Below are 26,096 nucleotides of genomic sequence, written 5' to 3'. Positions count from 1 at the left end.
TTTCCAAAAAAACACACTGAAAATCATATTCAATTTCCTCAGCATTGAATCGACCAAAATTTTAAATTAAAGTGTCATTAGAATCGTAATCTTATATTCTTTGAAGAGACCCCACCAAATTTTTGCGGAAAAATCTGGAAAGTATTCAAAATCAATGAAACAGTCAGTCAAGTTATCGTGCAAAAGTTTGGGTTCACCTGAGCCGCACGCACATCCTTTTTTTCAATACCTCTGCAATTTTTCAACCGATTTTAATAGTTTAAACCTTTTTTGATTGCAAATAATGGCGCGTACATGATTGGTTTGAGATTTCACAGATTTAAGAAAGTTCAGGTGAACCCAAACTTTTGCACGATACACCATACTGAGGGGTGAGCCCAAACTTTTGCACGATGAATTGACTGATTGTTTCATTGATTTTGAATACTTTTCAGATTTTTCCACAAAAATTTCGTGAGTGCTCTTCAAAGAATATATTCTAATGACACTTTGATTTAAAATTTTGGTCGATCCAATGCTGAGGAAATTAGATATGTTTTTTCAGTGTGTTTTTTGAAAAATGTCACAACTTCCAGTAAAAATTTAGTATACAAAGTTAAAAAAATGTTTTTTTGCAAAATACATACGAAGTAAGAATAACTCTTTGCCTTTCGAACGTGGCTTAGAGAGTTTCAATTGGACGTGTGATCACAGAGATATGGACTAAACACTTTCGCATGTTTTTTAGGGGGTGTACCCAAACTTATGCACGGGAGTGTATATCTTATTATGAAATAATTATGTCAGACCCCGTTATCCACAGAAAATATTGAAACAAAAATATATCATATTGTGTTATATTTATTTTGAATATATTTATTTTTGTTTATTTAAACAGTTTTATAATAAAATTAAATACACATCTGTGCATTTTATTCAACTTTAGTTTTTGAATCGAGCAAAATATATATGTTTTATTTGAGAAGAATGAAAGAAAAATCTCTTGGGTTTGTAAAACCAACCAAGTAGTAATAAAATGTTATAATCATGAGATAAACCAGCCTAGGGCTTAATGTCTCAATAATAAATAAAAAAATGTTATAATCTTAATTAGTGACTTATTGCAAGTGATTAAAACGTAACTTGGTGCGACTTTAAATTGCTTGTTTTATATTGAAACATACATTTTTTTATCTTTTGCACCGAATATTAAGTTTTATTAGAATTTTTAGATATGTAATTGATTAAAACCATATATGTTTCTATCTTTTGCACGGAATATCGTATTGTGTTAGAATTTTCATGTAATTGATCAAAAAGATCGTTACCGCGATTATTATACAGATTGAGTTACCGCGTATATTATACAGTGTTATAATGTTGATACTTTGTATCAAAAATTATAAATTGACTTGTTATGTTTTTGATAGATTTAAAACACATTTTGTTATACCGTTAAGTCACCAGTCACCGTGCGGCCTCCATTCATCGTGCACATATACAAATTCCTACAGAATATTCATACATTTTTTACAAATTATTCTTTTGTCAGCAAAATAAGATAAACCTGATGAAATTAAGTAGTTTTTGTCACAAAGCCACGGTGCTCCCCTCAATTGGGATCGCAGTAGTCGTAACGATCGGACGTGCGCTTACTCGCTCTGGCAGTGATTTGACAGCAGATTTTTTCGTGGTAAAGAAAATTGCCGTGTCGTGCAGGAAAAAAGTGGCGGCAGCTGGAATTGTAGGAATTTTCAAGTCGTCGGTTTGCTGGCTGGCACATCTTTCATTGTTCAAAAGCAGATAAGTGTTTTTCATTGTTCCTTTATTATTAGCGGTTTCTAAAAGCCTTAAATTCCTTCCTTCTTGTTTTATCCATTACATTGTTACTTTTTTTTTCATTAGTTTCTATTTTACCATTTCGTTTTATTCATACGGTAAGATACTTTAATAACACTATGTATGATATATTACTATATATTGGGTATTGGGGAGGGGTAGCCTAAGGGAGTTAATTGAACTGTTGACTGGATGAAAGTGCGTGGGGTCGCCAGCCTTTTGTCATGAGAAAACAGCCTTAGTGTTGTCTTCCAAAGGTCTTCAAAGATATTAACTATCCCTGCTACAACAATCCTTCAGGTAGATCATACCATCCCGGTATGATTCTGCAGCCATAGGTAATCCTTGCGCTGATGGTGGCTAAATAATCATCATCATCATCAAAACCACGGTGCTCCCCTGACCGTTATTATCAGAAAAAATTCTCCATCAAATCTGTGCTCACCAGTCGTTTTCTATAGTAAAGGTGCATGTCTGGGCAAAATAAAAAAAATCGTAGGTCCCGTTTTGGAGTTACGCCCTTTTGATCGTATTAGTCCACAATTTCAAAGACAATCTGAGATATTTAAACAAATTTTTATTGCCCGTGATTATCAGAAGAAATAAACCATCCAAATTTTATTCAAAGTAGGTTTTTTTTCAGTTACTTGTGACCTCTGGTCGCAGTTTTGTATGAGATGATCGTCGAAATTTGGAGCTACGCCCTTTTTGAAGTGTAACTATTAAAATCACTAATTTTAAATAAATTTATTAAGCATTCTAGTAGCGGTAAGCATGTTCAAATATTTGCAATGACACAATGCACTTACATCCAGGGTTGGGAAATTTTTTTGAAATTCACTCTACAGTAGCCAAGCAAAGCCAATCACAGTCAGCGAAGCCAGTGAAACTCACGCCCATCGCTGCTGTAGGCAAAATTCCTTGAAAATAGCAAAACACCCGTTGCTAAGGGCAACCCAGAATTACTGTAGAAAAATATTCTATTTCCCGCTGCATTTCCCACATTTAGAGCCTTCAATGACACTCATGATTTAGAAAATTCGCGCACCCAACATAGGCTACTTGATGAGATTCACGTTTTTGAACTACTGTACTGGAAGAGCCACGTGATTTTCGCGAAAAGTCAAGCCTACTACTATTACCATTCCCACATTTCACAATTGACTGATGGGCTCAAGCGATATAAGGCAATACGGAACCAATTTTGTAATGTTATTATTTGTCATAAATTATTGTTAGAACCCAAGAGGAAGCGACTGTTCTGGCTAACTTTGTACTGCCCCAGAACTTAAACTCCTATTGCTGAGTAATGCACTATTGGCCAAAATATGGCACTTTAGACCACTATCAATGCTCATGTGATCATTTGTAGCATATATTAGAACATTCAGATTTTCAACAAATCTATAATTTTACCTCTGCCTTTCCCGGTCTTTTCGATCTCACAGACAAGAGTCCTGGATAAATACAATAATAAAAGAATTGTATAATTCAATCAACCCATTATCAAGCCAACTCGTGAAGAGTAAGCCTCAAAACTTGAAATACGTTCAAGAAAAGTGATAATTTTTTGGTATTGTTTGTATTCTTTGATTTTATAATCGTTATACTACGTTATATCGCAGAGCTCAATTTTACTTGTCTCTCCTAAAAATCGAAACTCAAATCGAACCTCTCTTGGAAAGATTCTACCACATAACCCCGAAATTATTTTTCCAAATGTTATTAACCCGAGAGTCTTCACTCTGAATGATATTATCCCGAATTTATAATTATCTTGAATGACATGGCCCGGTGATAATGGAACTCTAATTAATGCCATTCTAGGAACTGGAACACGAGGTTATGGTCTTCAGGTTCATGGTATTTGGAGTAATGGGATTCAGAGGGGTATAACTTTAAAAAGACTTAACTATCAGTTTATGTTAATAGAAAACCTTGAATTGTTATGTAGCCGTGTTCAACCTGCTAATCTTTGTACTATAACAGATTTTGAATCCTCTACATACTGATGATTTATCTATAAACTTATTTTTTTTTATCGCAAACTGTGCCTGTGAATTTAGGACTCGCCCGCTGCTATAACCAGTGAAAACAAACCAAAATAAATCATACTTTGCTTAACAATTTTTTCATATGTGACAAAGACAAATATTTCAAATTAAGCGCTGTAAGTGCTACGATTATTCCAATAAACGGAATAATAACGGATGTTCTACACATTGCATTATTTTTTTCTATTTTGTATCGCTTCTTCCCGCTCCGTAAATTGATTTTATTACATACCCCGCTATCCATAACCGAAAACTCAAATTCAAAAGTATTCTTGACGTCAATTTACGCTTCGATATACAACATGGATTGCATATTCAATAATAGGAATCATGCCTTCATTGCTTCACCAAACTATCCAGATTATTGTTGTATAAAAACTAATTTGGTTACAGGATGAAATGAGCTCCGTAATGCCTTATATCACTTGAGCCTATGAACAATCAGACAATTCTGAAATACTTTTGCGGCATGTGAAATCAATATGTCATTGAAAACATTTGAACGTACAATACCTTCAAATTGTAATGCCTAATTTATATACTCAAAATTAGTGTCGTCAATGGTTAAACCTCCAAAAGGGCGTGCCTCCTAATTTTGTTGATGTTCTCAATCAAAACTCCACCTAGAAGTTACAAATAACTTAAAACACCAAATTTTGATGGTACATTTCTTCTAATAATCACGACCAATAAAAATCTGTTTAAATATCCCAGATTTCCTTTGAAATTGTGGACAAGTACAATCAAAAGGGCGTAATTCAAAACGGGCCCTACGATTTTTTTTTTTTAAATTTCGCCCAGACTTGCACCTCAACTATTGAAAACGACTGGTGAGCACAGATTTGATGGAGATTATTTTCTGATAATAATGATCAGGGGAGCACCGTGAAAGCATTTTGAAAAACCTAGTTTATGTAGTCAAAATCATGTGAAATCTGTTTGATAATGAGATTGCACTAGTGTGCACGGTAAATGGTGACATAGAACGGTACGAGGCGACCTTAACATGACATTTTCAAACATAATTTTTGAGTATTTTTCGGTAATGCATCACTAGTTTTAGATTTTTCCCTGAATTATTATATAATTGCACGCTACGAAGTGGTATTTGAGTACGCTTCAAATTATTTGAAAAGGTTATATAATTTTTTGAAGTGCATTTTTTTTCTTAAATGGTAGCTTGACGGTATTCATGTTACAATGCATAGAACTGTTTGTTATAAATTTAGTTATTTCAACAACATCCTGCATCAAAATTGTAACAACCTACAGTATTGGACAAAACATATGCAACTTTTTCGATTTTCCATACAAAATGAACATCTTTGTGCTATATATTGACTTAACATATACATGTATAATACTAATATGTATTAGATCGGTTGACCTAAACTTCAAAGCAATCGGAGAAGTCGAAAGGCTCTTGGAAAAGATGCTAATATAAAGGATTCTAGTACTATCTAAAACGTAAAACAGAACCGGTGTTATTTTTGTAAAGCTATCACGGTTAATTGCATTTATCGTTAAACTAGTTATTCTTACATCATATTTAAACTATGTTCTAAATAATATCCTATTATTCACATATTTAAAACTTTGATAAGCTAGATCTCAGTTATTTATGGACCGACTTGAATGAAATTTTCACAGAACATCAGATATAACTTGAATTTTGACATAAATTTTTGGGTGATTTTTCCAATCACGAGTTTGAAAGCAGCGGTTTGACTAAAGTCAATATTTTGACGATTTTTTATAATTCACATAAGTAGGCACATTGAAGGAATAGCTTCAGGATATCTTCAGTAAAGTTGTAGATTTTGACGAGTTGAACAAGTTTGCTGAAGACAGTTTTTGTGTATGGCTATCAAATTTTGAGATAAATAGTTTTGAATTTTTCTTCGAAAATTTTATATTAGTTAAATCGTTATTACATTTACACTGGTGGTTGGAATAATTGTTCGAAAATTCAAGTTATGTTTGACGTTTTATGAATAATTCATTCGAATTGGTCCATAAATAACTGAGATCTAGCTTACCGAAGTGGGTCATTTTGTATGGAAAATCGAAAAAGTTGCAAATGTTCGATAAAATCTTCATATTATGATAACAGAAGCTGATATTATTTTGATATGCACCCATAGTCGGGTAGCGTATTGGGGGTCGTGGGATCGAAGCTCACCAGAACGATTCCATTATTTTTCACAAATGACTTTTGTGTCTACGGACGGTTTTATTTTCGGTCACTATCAGTCAGAGTGATCATTAATCTATAATTGAACTAGAAAAGTCACAAGTATCCAAAATCATGAAGAATGAGCCGTCGCATGCAAAGTTTTGGTACAAAAACTGAAATGTCCCACAATACGGGCATCTCCGGTGGTCCTTCCTGGTTATTTCGGTGGCCCAGAAGAACCAAAGTGGTCATTGATAAATAATTGAACTAGCAAAGTCACGGGGATTCAAACCCATAAAGATTGAGCCGTCGCATACCTAGTTTTGGTACAAAAACTGAAATAACCCACAATACGGGCATCTCCGGTGGTCATTCCTGGGTTATTTCGGTGGCCCAGAAGAATCAAAGTTCAGGGCCCAGATAGCCGTAGCGGTAAACGCGCAGCTATTCAGCAAGACCAAGCTGAGGGTCGTGGGTTCGAATCCCACCGGTCGAGGATCTTTTCGTGTTGGAAATTTTCTCGACTTCCCAGGGCATAGAGTATATTCGTACCTGCCACAAGATATACGCTTGCAAAAATGGTCATTGGCATAGTAAGCTCTCAGTTAATAACTGTGGAAGTGCTCATAAGAACATTAAGCTGAGAAGCAGGCGTCCCCACTGGGACAGAGCCAGAAGAAAAAAGAAAAGAAGAACCAAAGTGGCCATTTATCAACAATTGAACTAGAACAGTCACAGATATTCTAAATCATGAAGCATGAGCCGTCGCATGTCTAGTATTGGTACAAAAACAGAAATGTCCCACAATACGGGTACTTCCGGTGGCCATTCCTGGATTATTTTGGTGAGCCAGAAGAACCAAAGTGGTCATTCATCAATAATTGAACTAGCAGAGTCACAGGGATTCAAAATCATGAAAATTGAGCCGTCGCATGCCTATTTTTGGTGCTAAAACTTTGTGGTCCCATATTACGGGTTTCTCGGTGGCCATTCCGGTGCTCTAAAAGGACCAGAATAACGTTCCATTTATTCTGTTGGTAAAATACATCCAAACATAAAAAAACGTAAAGAATTGGACACAATTCATTTGGTTTTAGGGTTCTAATCTGAGTAATTTCATCAAATTGTCCAGATTGGGCACCTCCCGGGACTCCAGGAACCGGTTCCACATGGACCATACTGAACCGAATTTTTCAGGGAATGTGCTCCGATAATTGCTTTCTTATTACAGAAAAAAAAATATGCCAAAATATCCATCAACCGAATAGTACCAATGTGAATAACATATACAGAACTGCGATGGAAACTTAATTTTCGGATGTTCCGGGTTTCCGGAACCGGGTATGAATAACTAAGCGATTTGAGAATCTCTATTCACAGTTAGTTTATTCAAGAGCATATGAGTTTCATTTTGTAACAATTGACTCCAAAACCAGCCTGATGTCATCAGAAAGATTCAATAGAAACGTAAAAATGAATGTCATCTTGAGAAATCCTTGGTTTCAGACTCATTACGCCAAACGACTTTATGCCAAACGGCTTTATGCCAAACGACTTTATGCCAAATGACCTACCACCACCATGCCCAGCATTTACCAACTTCTAGGGTTTCGTATCTTTCTTATAAAGCTGTAGGAATGAAAATGGATTCGAAAATTAATTTTTGAGAGCATTTCAAAGTCGTGATCATTTTTGACCCTAAATCCATATTGTGTAACGTATTCTTAAGGTGAAGATGTACCGAAGCCAAACCTCAAATATTCAAGAGCACAAATCTGGAGAACCAAACATCCGTTTGAGCTGAAAACCTAATCGATTGGTCACCAATTAAACCACCAGCTGCTTAAACGATTGTTTGGTTCTCCAGATTCGTGCTCTTGACAATTTGAGGTTTGGCTTCGATTCATCTTCACCTTAATGAATTATGAAGGTTAAGCATGTAAAATTACATTTTTTGTTCGATATATCTTAAAAACACATTTTTGTCTCAATTTTCCCTTACATAAAGTCATTCAGTCATATTGTGAAACACGTCTTCAGTAATTTTCATTTTGTTTCCTAATGTACTCGAACAAAACTTTCAACATTTAGGATATTCTTGAAATGTAGTCTTGAGAACCTACTGTAGTGTGCGTCAGATTAGTCTTCTATGGTATTCATGTCTTGTTTGTGTAGTTTTGAAAGGCTATGGATTGTGAGTCGCAAATTTGCTTCTGTCACGAATTTTCTTGATAGTAAATTTTCATAGTTTTTGCCTTTGGGGTAATATATAAGTGCCTATAGTACCTGTGTATTATTCGAAAATGTGATGAATTTTATAGTTTTATAATACTATTTTTATAACACTATATGCAGTCGCATCACTTACCAAGGTGAATTCTGATCATGTACCTTTTCAACCCTTTCAACTAACAAAAACCCTTCCTGTGACAACTGTGGAGATGCAGAGGTGATCTCGGTCTCTAGCAAGCTTCTGAATTTTTACTCACTCTCACGATAATGGATTTCTCCATCACCACAATTTTCAGCGAAAAGCTGCCTTGCGAAATTATCCGTCTACAAAACAAAGCGAAAATAGATAATGGCACAACTCCCAGCTGTGAGAATTTTATTTTATCATTCTCCTCTCCATGGAGAACTTTTCATGTGTCCATCACCACAAGCAGCAGTTGGTTTTATGCATCAAATTAACTGCTGCTTTCGTCAAGTTGATGTGGTAGCATGGTTAGCGTGCACGCATCGCGGCTGTTCTTAGCAATGTTGTAGGTTCGAATCCCGTCGGCGGCACCAGTTTTTGTTTATCCACATAGTGATAATTCTCGGGAGAAGTTGGTGAGCGAGAATATGATGGGGTGAAAAAGAAATTATCTCCGGAGTGGAAAGATTTTCGGTTATCCTCCATCGTAACTCTAGGGAATATAAGTGTGAGCGAAAAAAGATATTCACGTGAGGAAGCGAAAAAGCATTCTCCTTACGTGCGAAAAATCGTAGATTTCGCATCATTGATACGATAATTCAGAACCCTGGTCTCTAGTAACAACGGTAGTCACACTAACATCCCTTTCCCTCCTCGATGATCGTAAGGACGTGGCCGGCGCTGTTATTGACATCATTATATTTTGAGCTCTCGAATTGTGCACATCGAGAATGGTTAGCTAATCCCATGCCCCGTTCATTGGTTCTCTGTGCAATTTCGATTGTTCTAGTCAATCACGGGATAGCAACTACGAATTGTACGGTCATCTATGTTTATGCTTTTGAAGGGCTATGGATGTTGCTAAATTTTTGATCGTATCTCTGAAATATCTTTAAGACATCTTTAAAAGTATTTTTATTACTTGCGATAATAGTGGGAATTCAAGAGTATGGAGCATTACCATTTCAAGAATTTGATACGTTATAAAACACTCGAGTTAGATCGTACTTTCCAGAGTTCGTACCTCCAATAAAACATCACCTTTGTTTTGAGTTAGAAAATCCTAGTAAATATTTATTAGGCGGATTGCTAAACTTTACCACCGTACAATTTTATCAACTATTGATACGAATGGGAGCGAAATCACCCAACGCATATTTATCACCTATTTACACAATCGGATCGAAATCCTCGAAGATCCACAGATCGATCAGGTTGCGCGTGTGTTCCTTGGCAGCGATCAATTCAGGAGAATCGTACACATAGTCGATCGACTCCAGATCCGGAGCGTGGAATGTGTTCGGGATCACCGTAGCCTCGGCTTCTTCGTTCAGATCTTCCACAATACCGGTCACCATCATCGGATCGATGTCTCCGTGGGTGAAGTGAGCGTTGTCGATTTCCGGTTGCTTGCCACCGAAGCGAACATTCGTTCGGAAAACCTGGGCACGGATCAAGTCCTCATTGATCCAATCTCCGAAGGCATGACGGCACACTTCCACGTAGAAGTCCGAATCGATCTGATCTCCGAATGGTTGGTAGAACGAATCCGAAGTGGCGAAGAATCCGGTTCCGGTGCACTGCAGATACAGACGCTGGCGGTGTCCAGCCTGGAGGTCACTGTCGTCAAAGTCAGTATCCATGTAAGGTGCCATGAAAGCTTCGAAGCTGAGATCAACGCAGGTTTCAAACTGATGCTCCTCAGCGAACCAATTGCCCAAAGCCAGCAGACTGTTTTCGATGGTATCCTCTTCGTTATCGATAATACCGCACATATCAGTGGTAGATTGAGTATTGCGCAGATGCATCATTTCGTCTTCAATAGCCCGTTGAAGTCCCAAAAGGAAAGCAGTGGAGTCCATCACGTCGTCGGTGTCCAAGGCTTCGCACAGATTGAACTGTTCGTTCAACACGTCTGCGCGATCCATGGCAATCAAGTTCTGGGCCACACGGAATCCAGAGAAGATGGTACCATAACAGCCTCGTCCGCCGAATTCGCCAATGGTTTCACCCAGCGATTCCATGTAACCGGTCAGGTCGAAATCAGCTTCAACGGTTCCACTGGATACCCACACACCGTTGGTAAGATGGGGGAACTGCTGGTGGAACCAAGTGGCCAAACTTCCGCCATAACCGTAGCCCATCAGGATAACCTTGGCTTCTGGGTTGCGTACGACTTCATGCTTAATATGGTGGACAAACGCAGCCAAATCAGCAAGGGCCTGGTCGATGGTCAGGAAATCCAAGTTATTCGTAGATGCATCACTGTGAATGAGAGGTAGTTGATGAATTAATTATCAATCAAATACCAACCTCTGAAATACTCACTCAACCGGCAGACTGTGTCCGAAGTATCGGTGCTCGTTGGCGAACAGGAAAGCTCCCTCCAGGTATGCCACATCGTAGAACAGACCCTCGCTCAGATAGCGGGTCTCAATGGGTCCATTCGATCCAACGATGACGAAGATGGGTCCCTTTGGGTAGGAGTGCTCATCGTTGGAGTAGTACCGCATCGAAAACGTATCGACGTTACGTGGGTTGAAGTGATCAACCTTGGTCTCGAACCAAGCTTCGCGGACCATTCCGTTGGCTACGGCCAACAAAACGGCCAGCAAGATAACCGACCTCGTAATCATGGTGAACAGCACTTTCGGGTAGCAATTACAGAAACCAAATGTGACCTAGAGCTAGATGACATGCTTATATAGCTTCCGCGGCCGTAGATCAACCTAATCGCATCTCGATACGCGCAGGTATCAAGGGTTCTCGGTGGGTTCAATGTCGATTAGAAGCTTTATCTGCTGCTATAAATACACCCGTATGAGCGTTCCGTCATGATAATTGGAATTGCTTGCGTGAGAAGGATCTGAGGTGGTAGTAAAGCCTATGTAGTCAACAATAGGTTAAAATTTCTCCTCAATTGAGACCAATATCTACGTGAAATGTTTCAAACGGACGTACAATAAGTTGTTACATAAATCGACACCTGTATGGCTGACCCAATCTTTTTATGATTATCGCTCAGTAGGAGGCTACCAATAACGGATGGACAATCACCACACTTTGCTATACGTAGGTCCTTATCATTCACACGGGATGATTAATCCTAATAATGGCATGTTTTACACATTTTCAGCTGATGTACATGTGAAACGATTGATTGTACTGTTTTTAGGTTTGCTGTATTATTTGGAGCGATTGTAGAGTTTATTGAAAAGCGTCATTACCAGGAGCTGTAGCCAATCTCAAAATGTAACATTTTTGGGAGAGACCCAACAATACTTGACGGACCGAGTATCTTTGCGAACGGCACCAATGTTTCATCCTACATTACATCTACCTCGAATTTTAATCAAAATTTAATGGAACATTCTTTTGGTTCAAATTAGGGTCTCCGATACCGACTACTTTTGTTGAGTACCGATTTTACGCATCCTACGCATTCTAGCAGTCAGTATCGGTAAAATGGTACTGATATTTTTTGTTCTAAATAAACCGAGCAATAACGCAGTAGTTTATTTTTATGAGAAAAAAAAGTTGACAACAGATCAGTTTTGAAAAAATAGTATTTTTAAGTCTTAAACTAAAACACTTAAAGGATAAACGGGATTGCACTCGCGTCAGAAACGAAGAAACCCGACCAGTGGATTACAACGAAGTTGTTGCAGATTATGTTACGCAGTAAGAGATTTTTGTCCAACAAAATATGTCACAATTTCGGCTGATTAGTAATTGAAATAACAAAAAGGATAACACTTTTCCTTCTACACTGAACAAAATTGAAACAACATATTTTGTAATTTAAACAAGAATGTTACTCATTATGTTTCAAATCAAACAAAAATACAATTGTTCAACATCTTCCCGAAAACCATTTTCCCGAATGCGAATTTCCCGAACATGTTTTTGTACCATTTCCTCAAACAAATATTTCTACGAAAAGAATAAATATTTTCCGGTTTTTGACGTTGCAGCGAGTCTCCTTGAAGGTGTCGCAGATGACGGATTTCACGCCAACTCGACAAAGGGATTGGCAACACCCCTTCAGAATTCAATGAAACTTTCTGGGTGTGAAGACTATGTGAAACTAAGATACTTTGCATACTTTGTTTTTTCAAAATCGATCTAGACTAACATTTGGAAAGGGTCAAAGTTTTTTTTTACTTTTTTTTTATAAACCCGTATAACTCAAAAACGGTAAGACCAACAAAAAAGTGTTGTATGGGGGACTGTCGTGAAATTTCCTGAAGTTTGAGAAAAAAATATTGAAAAAATAAAAACACATTTTCTACACTGAAAAAAAAAAATATTCAAAACTTTAAAGTCGATTTAAAAAACTGCCATTTCAGATTATGATTATCCTTAAGCAAAAAGTTTCGTAAATAAATTTACTGAAAGTCGTCCATACATTGCAAATTGGGCAAATTTTAGGGAAAAAAGTTTTTCTAACTTCGATTTTTTAAGTCCAAAACTGAAATTTTTTTTCAAAGATTTTGTTTAAACCGTCAAATATGATCGTGTTTTCAAGTGATAAATGAGTTTGAATCAGAAAATAGATTGTATTTTTTATTGGGAATAGTTAAAAAACGGAATTATACAGTGATTATATTTTTTAAATGAAGACAATCAATGGACTTCGCTTCTGCCTATGAGGAAATCAACTCCGTCTAACAATCCGACGGATTTTTATGGTTCTAAAGGTATCACAACAGTATTGCAAACATTGAAAAGTTACAACCTTATCCATATCCCATTAAATTCTCTTCTAGAAAAAATAACTTACTAAACGTACCTGCGTTAAACGCCAGATGAATAAGAAATTATGAATATGTTTGTATTGTTATCTACCTAAAAAAAGTTGATAAGCTCATAACTCATGATTTTGTTTGCAAATAACAGTCTTCTTTTTCACGAAACAAAAAAGACTCCTTAAAACAAGGTTAAATACTGGTAATTAGCGACTTTTCTGAAAATTATAACGCTGCTCAAGGATATTGCTGGAATAATTCCCAATTCTAAATTTATCATAATAAAGATAATAAATTGAAAAATGTTAGTTTTATTATAATATCAGACCCATGACACAGTAGCAGTTCAGCTATTTATTTCAAAATTGATAAATTTTGTTAAACAAATCAAAAGTTATTTTTAAGTCAGATGCAGCTGCAGTTCATTATAAAAATAGAAAAAAATTGCCAGCTAATGTAATTTCAAGAAAATACATGGATTGGAAGCAGAGTGGCACTTTTTTGCCACATCCCACGGCAAAGGCCCCTGTGACGCTATTGGTGGCACTCTCAAGCGAATGGCAAAAAAAGCAAGTCTTGCAAAATACTATGGAAACACAATCGCAACTCCGCGAGAACTATTCGACTGGGCAGTGAAACAAACTGATACATGGATCACCAAATTAAATTTCTGTTATATATCTAATGAACAATATGTTAAAATGTCAGAGGAATTGGTGGAATTGTTTGATACGGTTAAAACTGTCCCTGGTACCCAAAAATATCATTGTTTTATGCCTACTAGTGATACACAAATTGCAGCCAAACGGTATACCAATTCAGAGGATGAACCAAAAATATTAAGTTTATTCAGTAAAGCCCAAAAATAATGTAAATATTCATGTGCAGATACTACGTTTTAGGATATATAGCAATAATAAAAATAAAAACAAACCAAGACTTTTTTCATAAGCATAATATTTCCAGACACCTGTTAAGATTGGCTTTGACCAAATAAGAAATTAAATGTTATTGTGATATCTTTCCAACCATAAAAAAACCATCGGATTGTTAGAAGGAGTTCATTTTCTCATAAGCGGTATGGTGCGAGATCAATTGAATTTAATTTAAAAAAAAAAAACTGTATAATTCCGTTTTATTTCTTTTAACTACTCCCAATAAAACAAATACAATCTATTTTGTGATTAAAACTCATTTATCACTTGAAAATATGATCATACTAGACGATTTGAAGCGAAATAAAAATTAAATAAAAATTCATTTTGGACTTAAAAAATTCGATGTTAGAAAAACTTTTTTCTCTAAAATATGCCCAATTTGCAATGTATGGACGACTTTTAGTAAATTTAAAAGACACTACACGTTAATGCTTCCAGTGGGCTATTTGCCCTTTGAAGGAAGCACCACACTAGACAACGGACTAGCATGCAACGCCCAGTGGCACAGTCGGAAGACATTCCTGTCGAAAAGTTTTCCGGCCTGAGGCGGGAATCGAACCCACACTCCTTAGCACGATGCGGCTAAATGCCTCGGTGACACTAACCGCACGGCTACGAAGCCGGCCGTTTTTTTAAATCGACTTTGAAGTTTTGAATATTTTTGTTTTCAGTGTAGAAAATGTGTTTTTATTTTTTTAATATTTTTTACTTAAACGTCAGGAAATTTCACGACAGTCCCTCATACAACACTTTTTTGTAGGCCTTAACGTTTTCGAGTTATACGGGTTTATAAAAAAAGTTAAAAAAAAATTTGACCCTTTCCAAATGTTAGTCTAGATCGATTTTGAAAAAACAAAGTATGCAAAGTATCTTAGTTTCACATAGTCTTCACACCCAAAAAGTTTCATTGAATTCTGAAGGGGTGCTGCCAATCCCTTTGTCGAGTTGGCGTGAAATCCGTCAGATAATCGGCTGAAGTTGCCTGTTCCTTCTGAAGGAACACCCGTTTTGCCGTTCCGTTCCATCAGCTTGCGTGGTAATCCTACCAACATATGTTTTATCGAAATCAGAGCCGCGTCTACATTCGAAATCATGGGTAGGACGAACTTTGGCACATATTTTGTGCACAATGAAGCTACGAAAAAAATGAACCGCGCACTGGAATTTGAAAGTGACTATATTTAAAGGGCTCAATCGTAAAGGGGTGTAAGTTACATTTTGGTCGGTTTTGAGTTGAGTTGACGAAAATCTACTGTTTCCAAGCGCTCTAACAATATTTTCTGTTGATTTTTCTGCCCAACAGAAAAAATAGCATAATTATAAGAAAACTGGCTTGTTTTTTTGACTCTCATACAATTTTTATTGAATGATATATTTTTTTTTTTGAAAACTTCAAAGTAGATTTTCTTAAAACTATGTTTTTGTCATTGAAATCCCTTTGTTTCTAACAACCTCATTTTCATGCCAGTCTTTACCACAAGACTAAGAAAGCTTTTCGTCTTTACAGGGCTGGTAGCAAGTGAGTGCTTCAAAATAGGAAATTGAGGAAAAACAAACCTACTTACTTACTTATTTGGCTTTACATCAATTATCTTGATAAAGCCTCGCCAACAATATTACGCCAATTCACTCGGTTCATGGCCGCTTCTCTCCATCCTCAACTGTGACCCATGCTCTCCAGGTCCTGGTGCACCTGGTCAATCCACCTAGCTCGCTGCGCCCCACGCCTTCTTGTTCCGACCGGATTCGTAGCGAACACCATCTTTACAGGGTTGTTGTCCGGCATTCTTGCAACATGCCCTGCCCAGCGTATCCTTCCAGCTTCAGCTACCTTCACGATACTGGGTTCGTCGTAGAGTTGAGCGAGCTCGTGGTTCATCCTTCGCCGCCACACGCCGTTCTCCTGTACGCCGCCGAAGATCGTCCTTAGCACTCGGCGTTCGAAAACCCCAAGAGCTTGCAAGTCCTCTCCGCATAGTCCACGCCTCATGCCCGTAGAGGACTACCGGTCTTATGAGCGTTTTGTACATCGTGCATTTGGTGCGGGGGTGAATCTTTCTTGACCACAGTTTCTTCTGGAGCCCATAGTAGGCACGACTTCCGCTGATGATGCGCCTTCGTATTTCCCGACTAACATTGTTGTCAGCCGTCAACAAGGATCCGAGGTAGACGAACTCGTCCACCACCTCGAAGGTATCCCCGTCTATCGTAACACTGCTTCCTGTCGGGCCCAGTCGCGCTCAGTTCCGTCAACCAGCATGTACTTTGTTTTCGACGCATTCACCATTAACCCGACTCTTGTTGCTTCGCGTTTCAGGCGGGTGAACAAATCTGCCACCGTTTCAAATTTTCTCCCAATAATATCCATGTCGTCTGCAAAGCAAACAAATTGTCCGGATCTCGTGAAAATCGTGCCTCGGCTGTTAAGTCCGGCTCTCCGCATAACACCTTCAAGCGCAATATTGAACAATAGGCACGAACAGGGCCGTACAATTTCATTTCATTGAAAGCATTTTCAGTCCCCAGCTGACTGATTCAAGCTTGCCTTTCAGTTGAAACATTTCTGCTTCGTTTCAAACCGACAAACCTTTCCTTTCATCACAGCATGCGTAGTCTCTCCTTTCTTTCTTGCTGCTTGTGCGTCACGCGTCATGAACCGGAGTGTCACCGCAGCGAGCTGGCTTTTCAATCGGTAGTCTCTGTTTTTAGGAGCCGATTAATTTAATGAACGACGTCATGACCCGTGTAGTTTCTCTGTCTTATTTCATTACCTAACAAAGTGCACACATCATTATTGCAAAAAATATATAAAATTCAATTTTAAACATTTTGATGAATTTCAATTATATTAAATGAAACGAAATTCTTACTCTTTCATTTCATCTTTCTTGTTCGTTGCTTTCAATCGGGCAACGAAACGAATGAGTGTGGAACGAAGGACGAAGCGACGCAGTTGTTCGTCACCATCGAGACGACACAGCCAAGCCTTCGTGTTTCACAAAATGCTTTCGAAAATGCACAGCCCTGGGCACGAAAGTCCGTCGCCCTGTCGTAGTCCCCGTCGAGACTCGAACGAACTGGAGTGTTCGCCCGAGATCTTCACGCAGTTTTGCACACCGTCCATCGTTGCTCTGATCAATCTTGTGAGCTTCCCGGGAAAGCTGTTCTTATCCATGATTTTCCATAGCTCTACGCGGTCGATACTATCGTATGCCGCCTTGAAATCGATGAACAAATGGTGCGTAGGGACCTGGTACTCACGGCATTTTTGGAGGATTTGCCGCACGGAAAAGATCTGGTCCGTTGTCGAGCGGCCGTCGATGAAACCTGCTTGATAACTTCCCACGAACTCGTTTGTGTTGGAGTATGCAATGATTGTGCCTCGTATGCAATGGATGTGTGTAGCTGTATAAGTGAGGCGGCGCTGAAGGCAGTCGCAGCGGCGACAGTGAGCGCGCCAAATAGGACGAATAAAGGGAGAATGAAAGAATTCCATTCATCCGTAATGTGATGTTCGATCCGTTCAGACGTGTTTATATTAAAGCTTTCTCTTGCGTACAGTAGTAGTTTATTTGTAGTTGTTTCTTTCCTACCGAAATCCTGGTTCCGTGTTCCGCTTCGGTGACCCTGTTCTGCGTTGTGGTGTGTCCACCTCTGCCCAACAGTTTGCTATAGGTGATAGACGACGGAAGAGAATATGGGATAGCACTTTGTAGGCGGCGTTTAGGATGGTGATTGCACGATAATTTTCACACTCCAGTTTGTCGCCCTTTTTGTAGATAGGGCATATAACGCCTTGCTTCCACTCCTCCGGTAGCTGTTCCGTTTCCCAGATTCTGACTATCAGCCGATGCAGACAAGCGGCCAACCTGTCCGGGCCCATCTTGATGAGTTCGGCTCCGATACCATCCTTGCCAGCGGCCTTGTCATTCTTGAGCTGTTGAATGGCATCCTTAACTTCCCCCATCGTGGGAGCTGGTTGGTTTCCGCTGTCCGCTGTGCTGACGTAGCCATCGCCTTCGCTGTCCTGACCTTCTGTGTCTGTGTTCTCTGCGCCATTCAGGTGTTCATCGTAGTGCTGCTTCCAACTTTCGATCACCTCGCGTCCATCCGTCAAGATGCTCCCATCCTTATCCCGGCACATCTCAGCTCGCGGCACGAAGCCTTTGCGGGATGTGTTGAGCTTCTCATAGAACTTCCGCGTACCTTGAGAACGGTACAGCAACTCCATCTCTTGGCATTCCACCTCTTCCAGGCGGCGCTTTTTGTCCCGGAATAGGAAAAAAAACAAACCTCAAAAGAACCAAAAAGAGGCCGGAAAGAGACTAAACAGTAACCAAGGAAATAAAACGTAACTTAACCCATTAACGCCCGAAGAGTCAGGAGATAGGAGTTTGATTCTTCATTGCATCAGAGCAGACATTTCTCTACGATCTAAGACATTTTTTTGACAATTTCTCGTGACGGATGGAATTTTATTAAAAATTTATGTAGGTATTTGTCAAAAAGTTCAGATATTACTCTGGAAATTTAGCATCTTTTTAAAGGAGATTGGACAAAAATGTATGGAGTACAATGTATACGAATGACTCATATATCATTTGAAAGATCTAAATGAGACAAGAAAAAGTTGATATGGGGTCAAAAATATTCGTCGTGGGAGAGAAAAGTTATGTGTGCTGGAATGATGTACAAAGGGGTATGTTTTGGACAGTTTTTCATTAAATGATATTTTCTTGCGCAAATGTTATCGAGTTCGTGCGTACGTAAGTGCTTATGTATGTTTTTATTTGAATTGACAATATATCAAAAATGTAGTGATTTGACTCAGACTCCTGGAGGTTTTGAGTTGCTGTAATGTAAATACTTAAAACATACGAAGATAAAAAATAAAGATATAGGAATGTGCGTTTGAGAAACACGTCACTTTAGGTAACAGAATATAAGTATCAAATCGTGTTATCCTTTTTCAGTGTTCTAGCAATATGTTTGTATAAACCGGCAGTTTACTCAGGAAGGAATTTCCAGACTATATCCGATTTAACATTCCAGTGGTTGCGTTGTTGTATTCTGTACTACACTTGTAGAAATACCTCGCTTGTCGTGCACAGCTGTACCGTGCTTATTTTAGCAGAAGAAATCCGCGTGACAGTTACTACACTTGAGGGATTCCACGGAGGCATGCAAGTCGATTCTGATCGACCATTTCAAAAATATCTGAAACTTTGCACAGTTTTTCAGTTCTCTAAATCGTCATTTTCCGATATCAAATGTGTATGTGAAAATGGTTCAAAAATATTCAAAAAGCTGCACAGCAAAAACGGTTCGTTCGATTGTTAGACAACTAAAGAAACAAAGTTAGACAACTAAATAAAGATTCCAAAAAAATACACACAGTAAAAAAAAATTTTTTTTTGCATTAAAAAACATAATTTTTGTCACAAAAACTCAAATATCTCAAAACCCTATCGGAATACCAACGTAATATTTTGAGGGAAAACGATCCATTATATTAGCTATCTACCATAAAAATTTGGTGATGGTAAGCCAATAAACAAAAAAGTTATGATATTTCAAATATTTCACAAATTTGACACTTAGTGATTTTATTTTTTCATTGTTATTTTTTTTAGGACCGCAGTTTGTTGCTGAATTTTTTGTTAAGGGTACCACATGAGGTTAACAAGTTGTTTTCATGATCTTTTATTTAATTATTCATAACTATTATAGCATCTATTAGAAAGTTAGGCGCGATCCAGTGTTGTGATCTAAAGTCTTGATAGTGTCATATTTTTTATTGTACGTAACTGAAGAAAAATTCTCTCAATAGTGTTGAAACCTTTTGATAAAAGAAACCTATAAGAAATCTAATATTGAAGACAAAAGCTACAGAAAAAGTTTTCTATACAGGTATACGACTAGTTTACCTGCAAAAAGTTTACCTCGTAGATAACAAGGCGGGTCTATACCCAGGTGATCTAGTATACGTAAAGCAGGTCGGTTTTCTCGGCGCTGGTTTTCTCCACAAAGTTAAAATCTGATTACATCTGGGTATAGACCCGCCTTGGTAGAGAATAGACTTTGTTAATCATATTTGGGAGAAAGCGAGTAACTTCAACAACATCAAAAACATGATAGGTACATACCATGAACATACTCACGAAAAAGCTAAAAATATACTACCACTATGGTTATAAAAGATTTGATTGTAAAAATTTTCTTCAGTCAAGCAAACGACACCAAACTAGTCAGTAAAAACTTAAAAGTGATTTCGTTTATTAAAATCTAACGAGCAACATGAGTAGTCGCTTTCTCAACTGTTGCAGGCCGTTTGCAGAAAAAAAGTGTTCGAAAGAGCTACGAAATCTCACCGAAAGCACCATAGATAAACTGAAAGCGGCTGGTTATGCTCCAATGTCTACATTGAATACAAATTTACGCATTTGTACGTCCTGCCGTTTAAACGTTGACAAACGGGCAATCTGTACATCATCGGTGGATCAGGTTGCAGGAAGTTCGAAAACAACAACAACTGAGGAATTACTAGATGCACCGACAACAACTGAGGAGTTACCAGAAGTACCAAGTGCAGATAGTCTTGCCACGGTACCATCAGCGACATCTGTTTCAACAAATCAATCAGAAGATGAGTGCATCCAGAAGGTCAACATCGAACGCTTCAACGAAGGGATAGCTGGAATAAAAGTGACTCCGATAAAATGGACGAAGATGGGTTACGTCAATTATCCCGAGAAAAAATACCGTGAAATCAACGAAGCTGTACGAAGAAACCTCTTCAAATTAGGACCTGAGGATGTGGAAAATACAGACTACGATGAGGTAATTATGAATATGAAGGAAAGGTTCTCGAATCTAGCCACGACAAGGAAAGAAATATTATTGATTTTGTCGATGCTGCCAAGCTCGTGGTCTATTCAAGACGCCATTGATGAGTTCAAAACCAATAGAAATACAGCAAAAGAGGCAAAACAATTCAAAAATAACTTCTTGCAACCAAAAATGCTAGGTCGAGTACTTCATTAACAGATGAGACAAAAGAAAAAATTATTCAATATTTTGAAGACGATGAAGTAAGTAGAGCTATGCCTGGCCAAAAAGATTATGTATCTGTAAAAAAAGATGGAAAGCGTCAAGCAATCCAAAAACGATTAATGATGACTACTTTGAAAGAAGCGTATACACGCTTCAAGGAAATTAACGAAAATATTAAGGTAGGTTTTTCCTCATTTGCAAGCCTTCGTCCAAGGCAATGCAAGCTTCTATCCAATTCAGGAACACATAATGTTTGTGTGTGCACAACACACGAAAATATTAACCTAATCTTACATAGTTTGAAAAGAATCAATTTATCAAAGGATATTAAAATGTTAACTGGTAGTCTTTTGTGTGAAAATACAACATCAAATTGCTATCTACGATCTTGTTCGGATTGTCCAGATTCTTCATCATTGGAAAATACTTTATTCGCTGAGTTTGAAGAAAATTATATTGATCAGTTATCATTTGAGCAATGGGTGACCACGGATAGGTGTGACCTAGAAACTATTGTAAAACCTGTAGATGAGTTTGTGTCATTTTTTTGCTTGAAATTAGAAAGTTTAATTCCTCACGACTTTATTAAAACAGAGCAATCCCGCTTTTTAAAAAATACGAAAAATACATTACAAGATGGTGAATTTTTAGTCATTTGTGATTTTTCTGAAAACTATAGCTTTGTATTGCAAGATGAAGTGCAGTCCCATCACTGGAACGTACAACAAGCTACAATTCATCCATTCGTTATTTATTTCAATGGAAGTACGCAAATTGAACATTTTAGTTTTATTGTAATTTCCGAAGATTTAAGACACGACTCAGTATCTGTAAATTTGTTCATTGCCAAAATGATTAACTTTTTACGCGTTGATAAGGATAAAGAAATCAGAAAGATATATTTCATGTCTGATGGAGCAGCATCGCAGTACAAAAACCGTAAGAATTTTTCGAGCCTATGTCAATTTAAATCAAAGTACGGAATTGATGCAGAATGGCATTTCTTTGCTACCTCACATGGCAAAGGTCCTTGTGATGCTATTGGAGGAACCATAAAGCGCATGGCCACAAGAGCAAGTTTAGCCAAAGAACGTGAGCATCCAATTAAAACTGCAAAAGAACTATTTGATTGGGCGAATCGCAGAAAAGAAGAAGATTTAACAAAATTATCATTTTGTTTTACTACTACTGAAGAGTACGAATTAACGGCATCAGAGCTCAGCGAGCAATATAATAACGCGAAAACGATCCAAGGAGCCCAAAAATTTCACTGTTTCATTCCATTGTCAGAAAATAAAATTAAAGCAAAACTATACTCGAACTGTACTGATAATGATGCAAAAGTGTTCGATATTGTAAAAAAATTGAATAACAATAAATAAATAAATAAGTATTAATAAAATGTTTTCATGATCTCATAACGCATACCCAAATCCAAAACTTTTAAAAGTTTATATATAACATTTAGAAACTCATCAATCATACTCTAAAAAAAAATATCCTGGTAAAAAAAAAATTATTTTCGTGTAATCTGTTAATTTATTTTAATTTATACATATACAGTGCCTTACCGATTTTGGCAACAAGGCGTGAATTTTATGTTGCCAAATTGGGGATGTTGCCAAATTCGGGAATTTTATTTTTTTATCACTGTAATCTCTAAAAGTTTCAGAGAATGCTTGGCAACTACCACGAATGGTGTGGAGAATGTCTAGGAGCCATATCTAGTTTACATCGTGAGAGAGACACCATACTGAGTCACCACTATCCGTGAAGTATACTTGTAATACACAGTATGAAGTCTTCTAGAGTACAAATGTGCTGCTTTAAAGCAAAACCTCATTGAAAGTTGCTGGTTTGGTCTATGGTTTTTTTTTCTGGTGGACATTTTCCTAACATAGAGTGACACTTTTCTGAACATAGAGTACAGTATGGCCCATAAGAAAATGCGAAAATTGTTTGAACGTGAATATAGCATCAACAAGCGATATTTTCATTGTTTTTGATAGTGAATGTAATTTATGATTATTGTAGTATATTCTGACACAACTTCGCTATCCAGGGCAATTTTTGTCATATTTTTCTTACTGTCCTAAATTATGTAATAAAGCAAATAAATTCAAAGGTTTTGTCCGCCCAAAGCTAGAAACAGGGTATGATTGTCGTATACTCTGGTGATAAACTTTCCACCTTCAAAAATCACTCTTCATTCAAATTTTAGTTTGTTTGGTATCAGAGGATGAAGGAGTTCTTAGAGAACGTGTTTTTCATGATCACAATAACATATTTTGCCAGGGTCATAGTTTTGAGGGCATTTGCGTCTTATAGGTTTCATATGCCTTTATTTTTTGTTAAGGTTGGATAAAAAATAAATACGGAGGCCTATAACAGATTTTTGAGGATGAAATTTGTTCCTTTAGTTAGAGACAACTTATAACAATACTAGCTCATAGGTTTTGAGCAAAACGGAGCCGCTTATCACTTTACCCTTATGCAGTGGCGCGGGAAGTGGGTAGAACATGTAGGACATGTACTACGCACAAAAATACCTGGGTAGGACAGTCAAAGGGTTGTCCTAACCACGATTCAACAAAAAATATCAATATCAGCAGAAAGCTTAAAAAATCAATGAAATTATTTATCTTCTGTTGAATATACATACAAACTGGATCATCTTTAGGAATTCTCATGATTTTATTTAGAATACTTCCAGGGTCTCCTATTGGGATCACTTCAGAAATTCTTCCAGATTTTTCTCTACCAATTTTCCCAGAAATTCTTTTAGCGATTTCCCAAAGGATGCTAAGAAAAATTTCTCCAGAATTTGCTTGGAGAAATCCTTGAAAACTCCAAAGCTGCTACTTCCAGTTATTTGCTCAGTTCTTACTTTGATTTTTTTTTTCCAAAACTGTCTTAGAATCTCATCCATATAATTTTACACTAATCCTTCAGAATTCTCCAATTGTTAATCTAGGAGATCTTCCAAAGATTTCTACATGTGTATTCAAGAATTCATCCACGATTCTTCGCGGAAATCCAAAATTTCTTGTGGGTTTTTAGAACCAATCAGTAATACTCTTGAAAATTTACCAAACATTTCTTAATAAGTTAATCAAAAAATGCCCATCAAATCTTCCATTTTTTTTTTAAGTTTTCCCACCAGTTTATACTGCAGTAGTTTTTTTTCAATAACTTCTCCGATCATTCGTTCACAAACTTCTATAGAGATTCTGTCGAATGTTTTTCGAGTTTTCTTTGAAAAGTCCTGCGGAATACTATCCCGAGATTCGATGATTTATTTCGATTATGTTAGCAAATTATCTAGCAAATCTTCTAATTTTATTAAAGTATTTTCTTTAGAAATACCTCACGGGTTAAATTTGTGACAAAAATTTCCTTGGCATTTCCGATAAAAAACTTCCAAGACTTACTCGAAAAAAAAAATCAAAGGAGGAAGTTTGTGGAAATCTTAGAAGAAAAGAGAAGAAATGTTCCATGGATAATCACTGGATAAAATCTTGCAAGCAGAACTTTCTTATAAAACTTCTCAAGGAATTTTTGAAAGGAATGAGATGATGATCGCCTTTGGAGAAATTCCATTTCTATGGTTCTCCTCGGAAAACTCCAGGTTGAATTCTTGATTTATCCGGGACAAAATTCTTGAAGAAATGCCTTAGGATAGTTCGTGGAAAAATTTCTTGGGAAATTGGCACATGAATTGATTTCTGATGAAATTCCTAGAGAAAATCAAGAAACAACACAACAGTAATAATATAACGAGGGGAAAGGTCTTAGATGTGAGATAAAAGGCTGCTCTGATGCTATGAAGAATCAAACTCTTATCTCCTGGCTGCTATTAGGTTTAGTTTTGTTTTCTTGGTATCTATTTGGTCTCTTTTCGACCTCATTTTGGTTCCTTTTAGGTCTCTTTTTTCTGGCAAGCAGGCGTTGCAGAATTCGCTCTCATTTGAGAATGAAGCACGATCAAAGCAAGCAAAGAAAAACATCCCATCTGTTGCGGTTCACGATCGTCATTGTATCGCAAGGTGTAACAAGTCTGATAAATGGAAGCAGCGAGCAAGAGCCCCAAAGAGAGAGCGATGATAAAATCCATTTTTCTCGCTTGTTTACCGGTGGGTGTAGGTGTTTTTCTTTACTGGCACGATAAACAATCCTCGAACTTCCAATAACAACAGTGTCCCCCAGGCTTGGAGCATGTTTAGAGGGGTTTTATCATGCACTACTATCCCCCCAATCTGATCAAACTTGTAGCAGTATACGATAAACAGTCTCTCATAATGTGCAGCATGTTATGATAGTTACAGAGAGCGATACGTGAGAGATTCTCTCAATTTTCTCAGGATTCAATCACTGCTGGCAAGACATCTTAAATTTCCTATTTTAAGGCATTCAGTCGCTACCAGCTTACTTTATTTAGCTTTATTTCATGATGAATTTTCAATAAATTTTTATAAGCAACTTCTTGTAAAGCATCCTCATGAAATTATGTCGCATTGTCTTGTGAAATATTCAGCATTGTTTCTGAAGTTGTACTTACAAATTAGTTGATGAATTTCTAAGAAATGTCCTGTGGAACTGTAGAAGCAACTTCAGATTTTTTTTTCGAATGAATTGTTCATGGAAATTCTAGAACAAATCTTTAAAAGATTTTCGACCGTATTTCGCATCTACGACATTTATATAAAAAAACGAATTACTAAAGAAAATGCAACAGATTTTTGCGAATTTTGTGAAAACAATTGTAGCAATGTTTTACTTCTTGGTGCAGAATTATGTTAAGAATTAACGTCTATTTTTGTCTGGAAAAAACCTAATAGGTGAAATTCCTGAATTGTACCAGCAAATTTCTTTAGTACCTAAGTACTGCGATGA

At 37.2% G+C, this 26,096-nt stretch overlaps 1 protein-coding gene and 1 long non-coding RNA gene across 2 annotated transcripts; one reads left to right on the top strand and one right to left on the bottom strand.

Moving 5' to 3' along the window:
• Nucleotides 1-9,506: 9,506 nt before the first annotated feature.
• LOC5570981 (putative serine protease K12H4.7) lies at nt 9,507-11,155 on the bottom strand. Its single transcript, XM_001659385.2, has 2 exons — nt 10,793-11,155; nt 9,507-10,729 (listed from the first exon to the last, which is right to left on the bottom strand). Exons 1-2 carry the CDS (start codon nt 11,098-11,100, stop codon nt 9,634-9,636), a joined length of 1,404 nt encoding a protein of 467 aa, XP_001659435.2. The 5' UTR covers nt 11,101-11,155; the 3' UTR covers nt 9,507-9,633.
• Nucleotides 11,156-11,288: 133 nt separating this feature from the next.
• Nucleotides 11,289-11,974, top strand: LOC110678436. Its single transcript, XR_002501607.1, has 2 exons — nt 11,289-11,536; nt 11,601-11,974. It is a non-coding gene; the product is annotated as an uncharacterized LOC110678436 (long non-coding RNA).
• The last annotated feature ends 14,122 nt before the right edge of the window (nt 11,975-26,096 follow it).

This window comes from Aedes aegypti, chromosome 3 (genome assembly GCF_002204515.2).
Source record: "Aedes aegypti strain LVP_AGWG chromosome 3, AaegL5.0 Primary Assembly, whole genome shotgun sequence".
NCBI classification, from domain to species: Eukaryota; Metazoa; Arthropoda; class Insecta; order Diptera; family Culicidae; genus Aedes; species Aedes aegypti.
The sequence above is the reverse complement of the archived record's forward strand: the minus strand, read 5'-3'. Positions and strand labels throughout refer to the sequence as shown.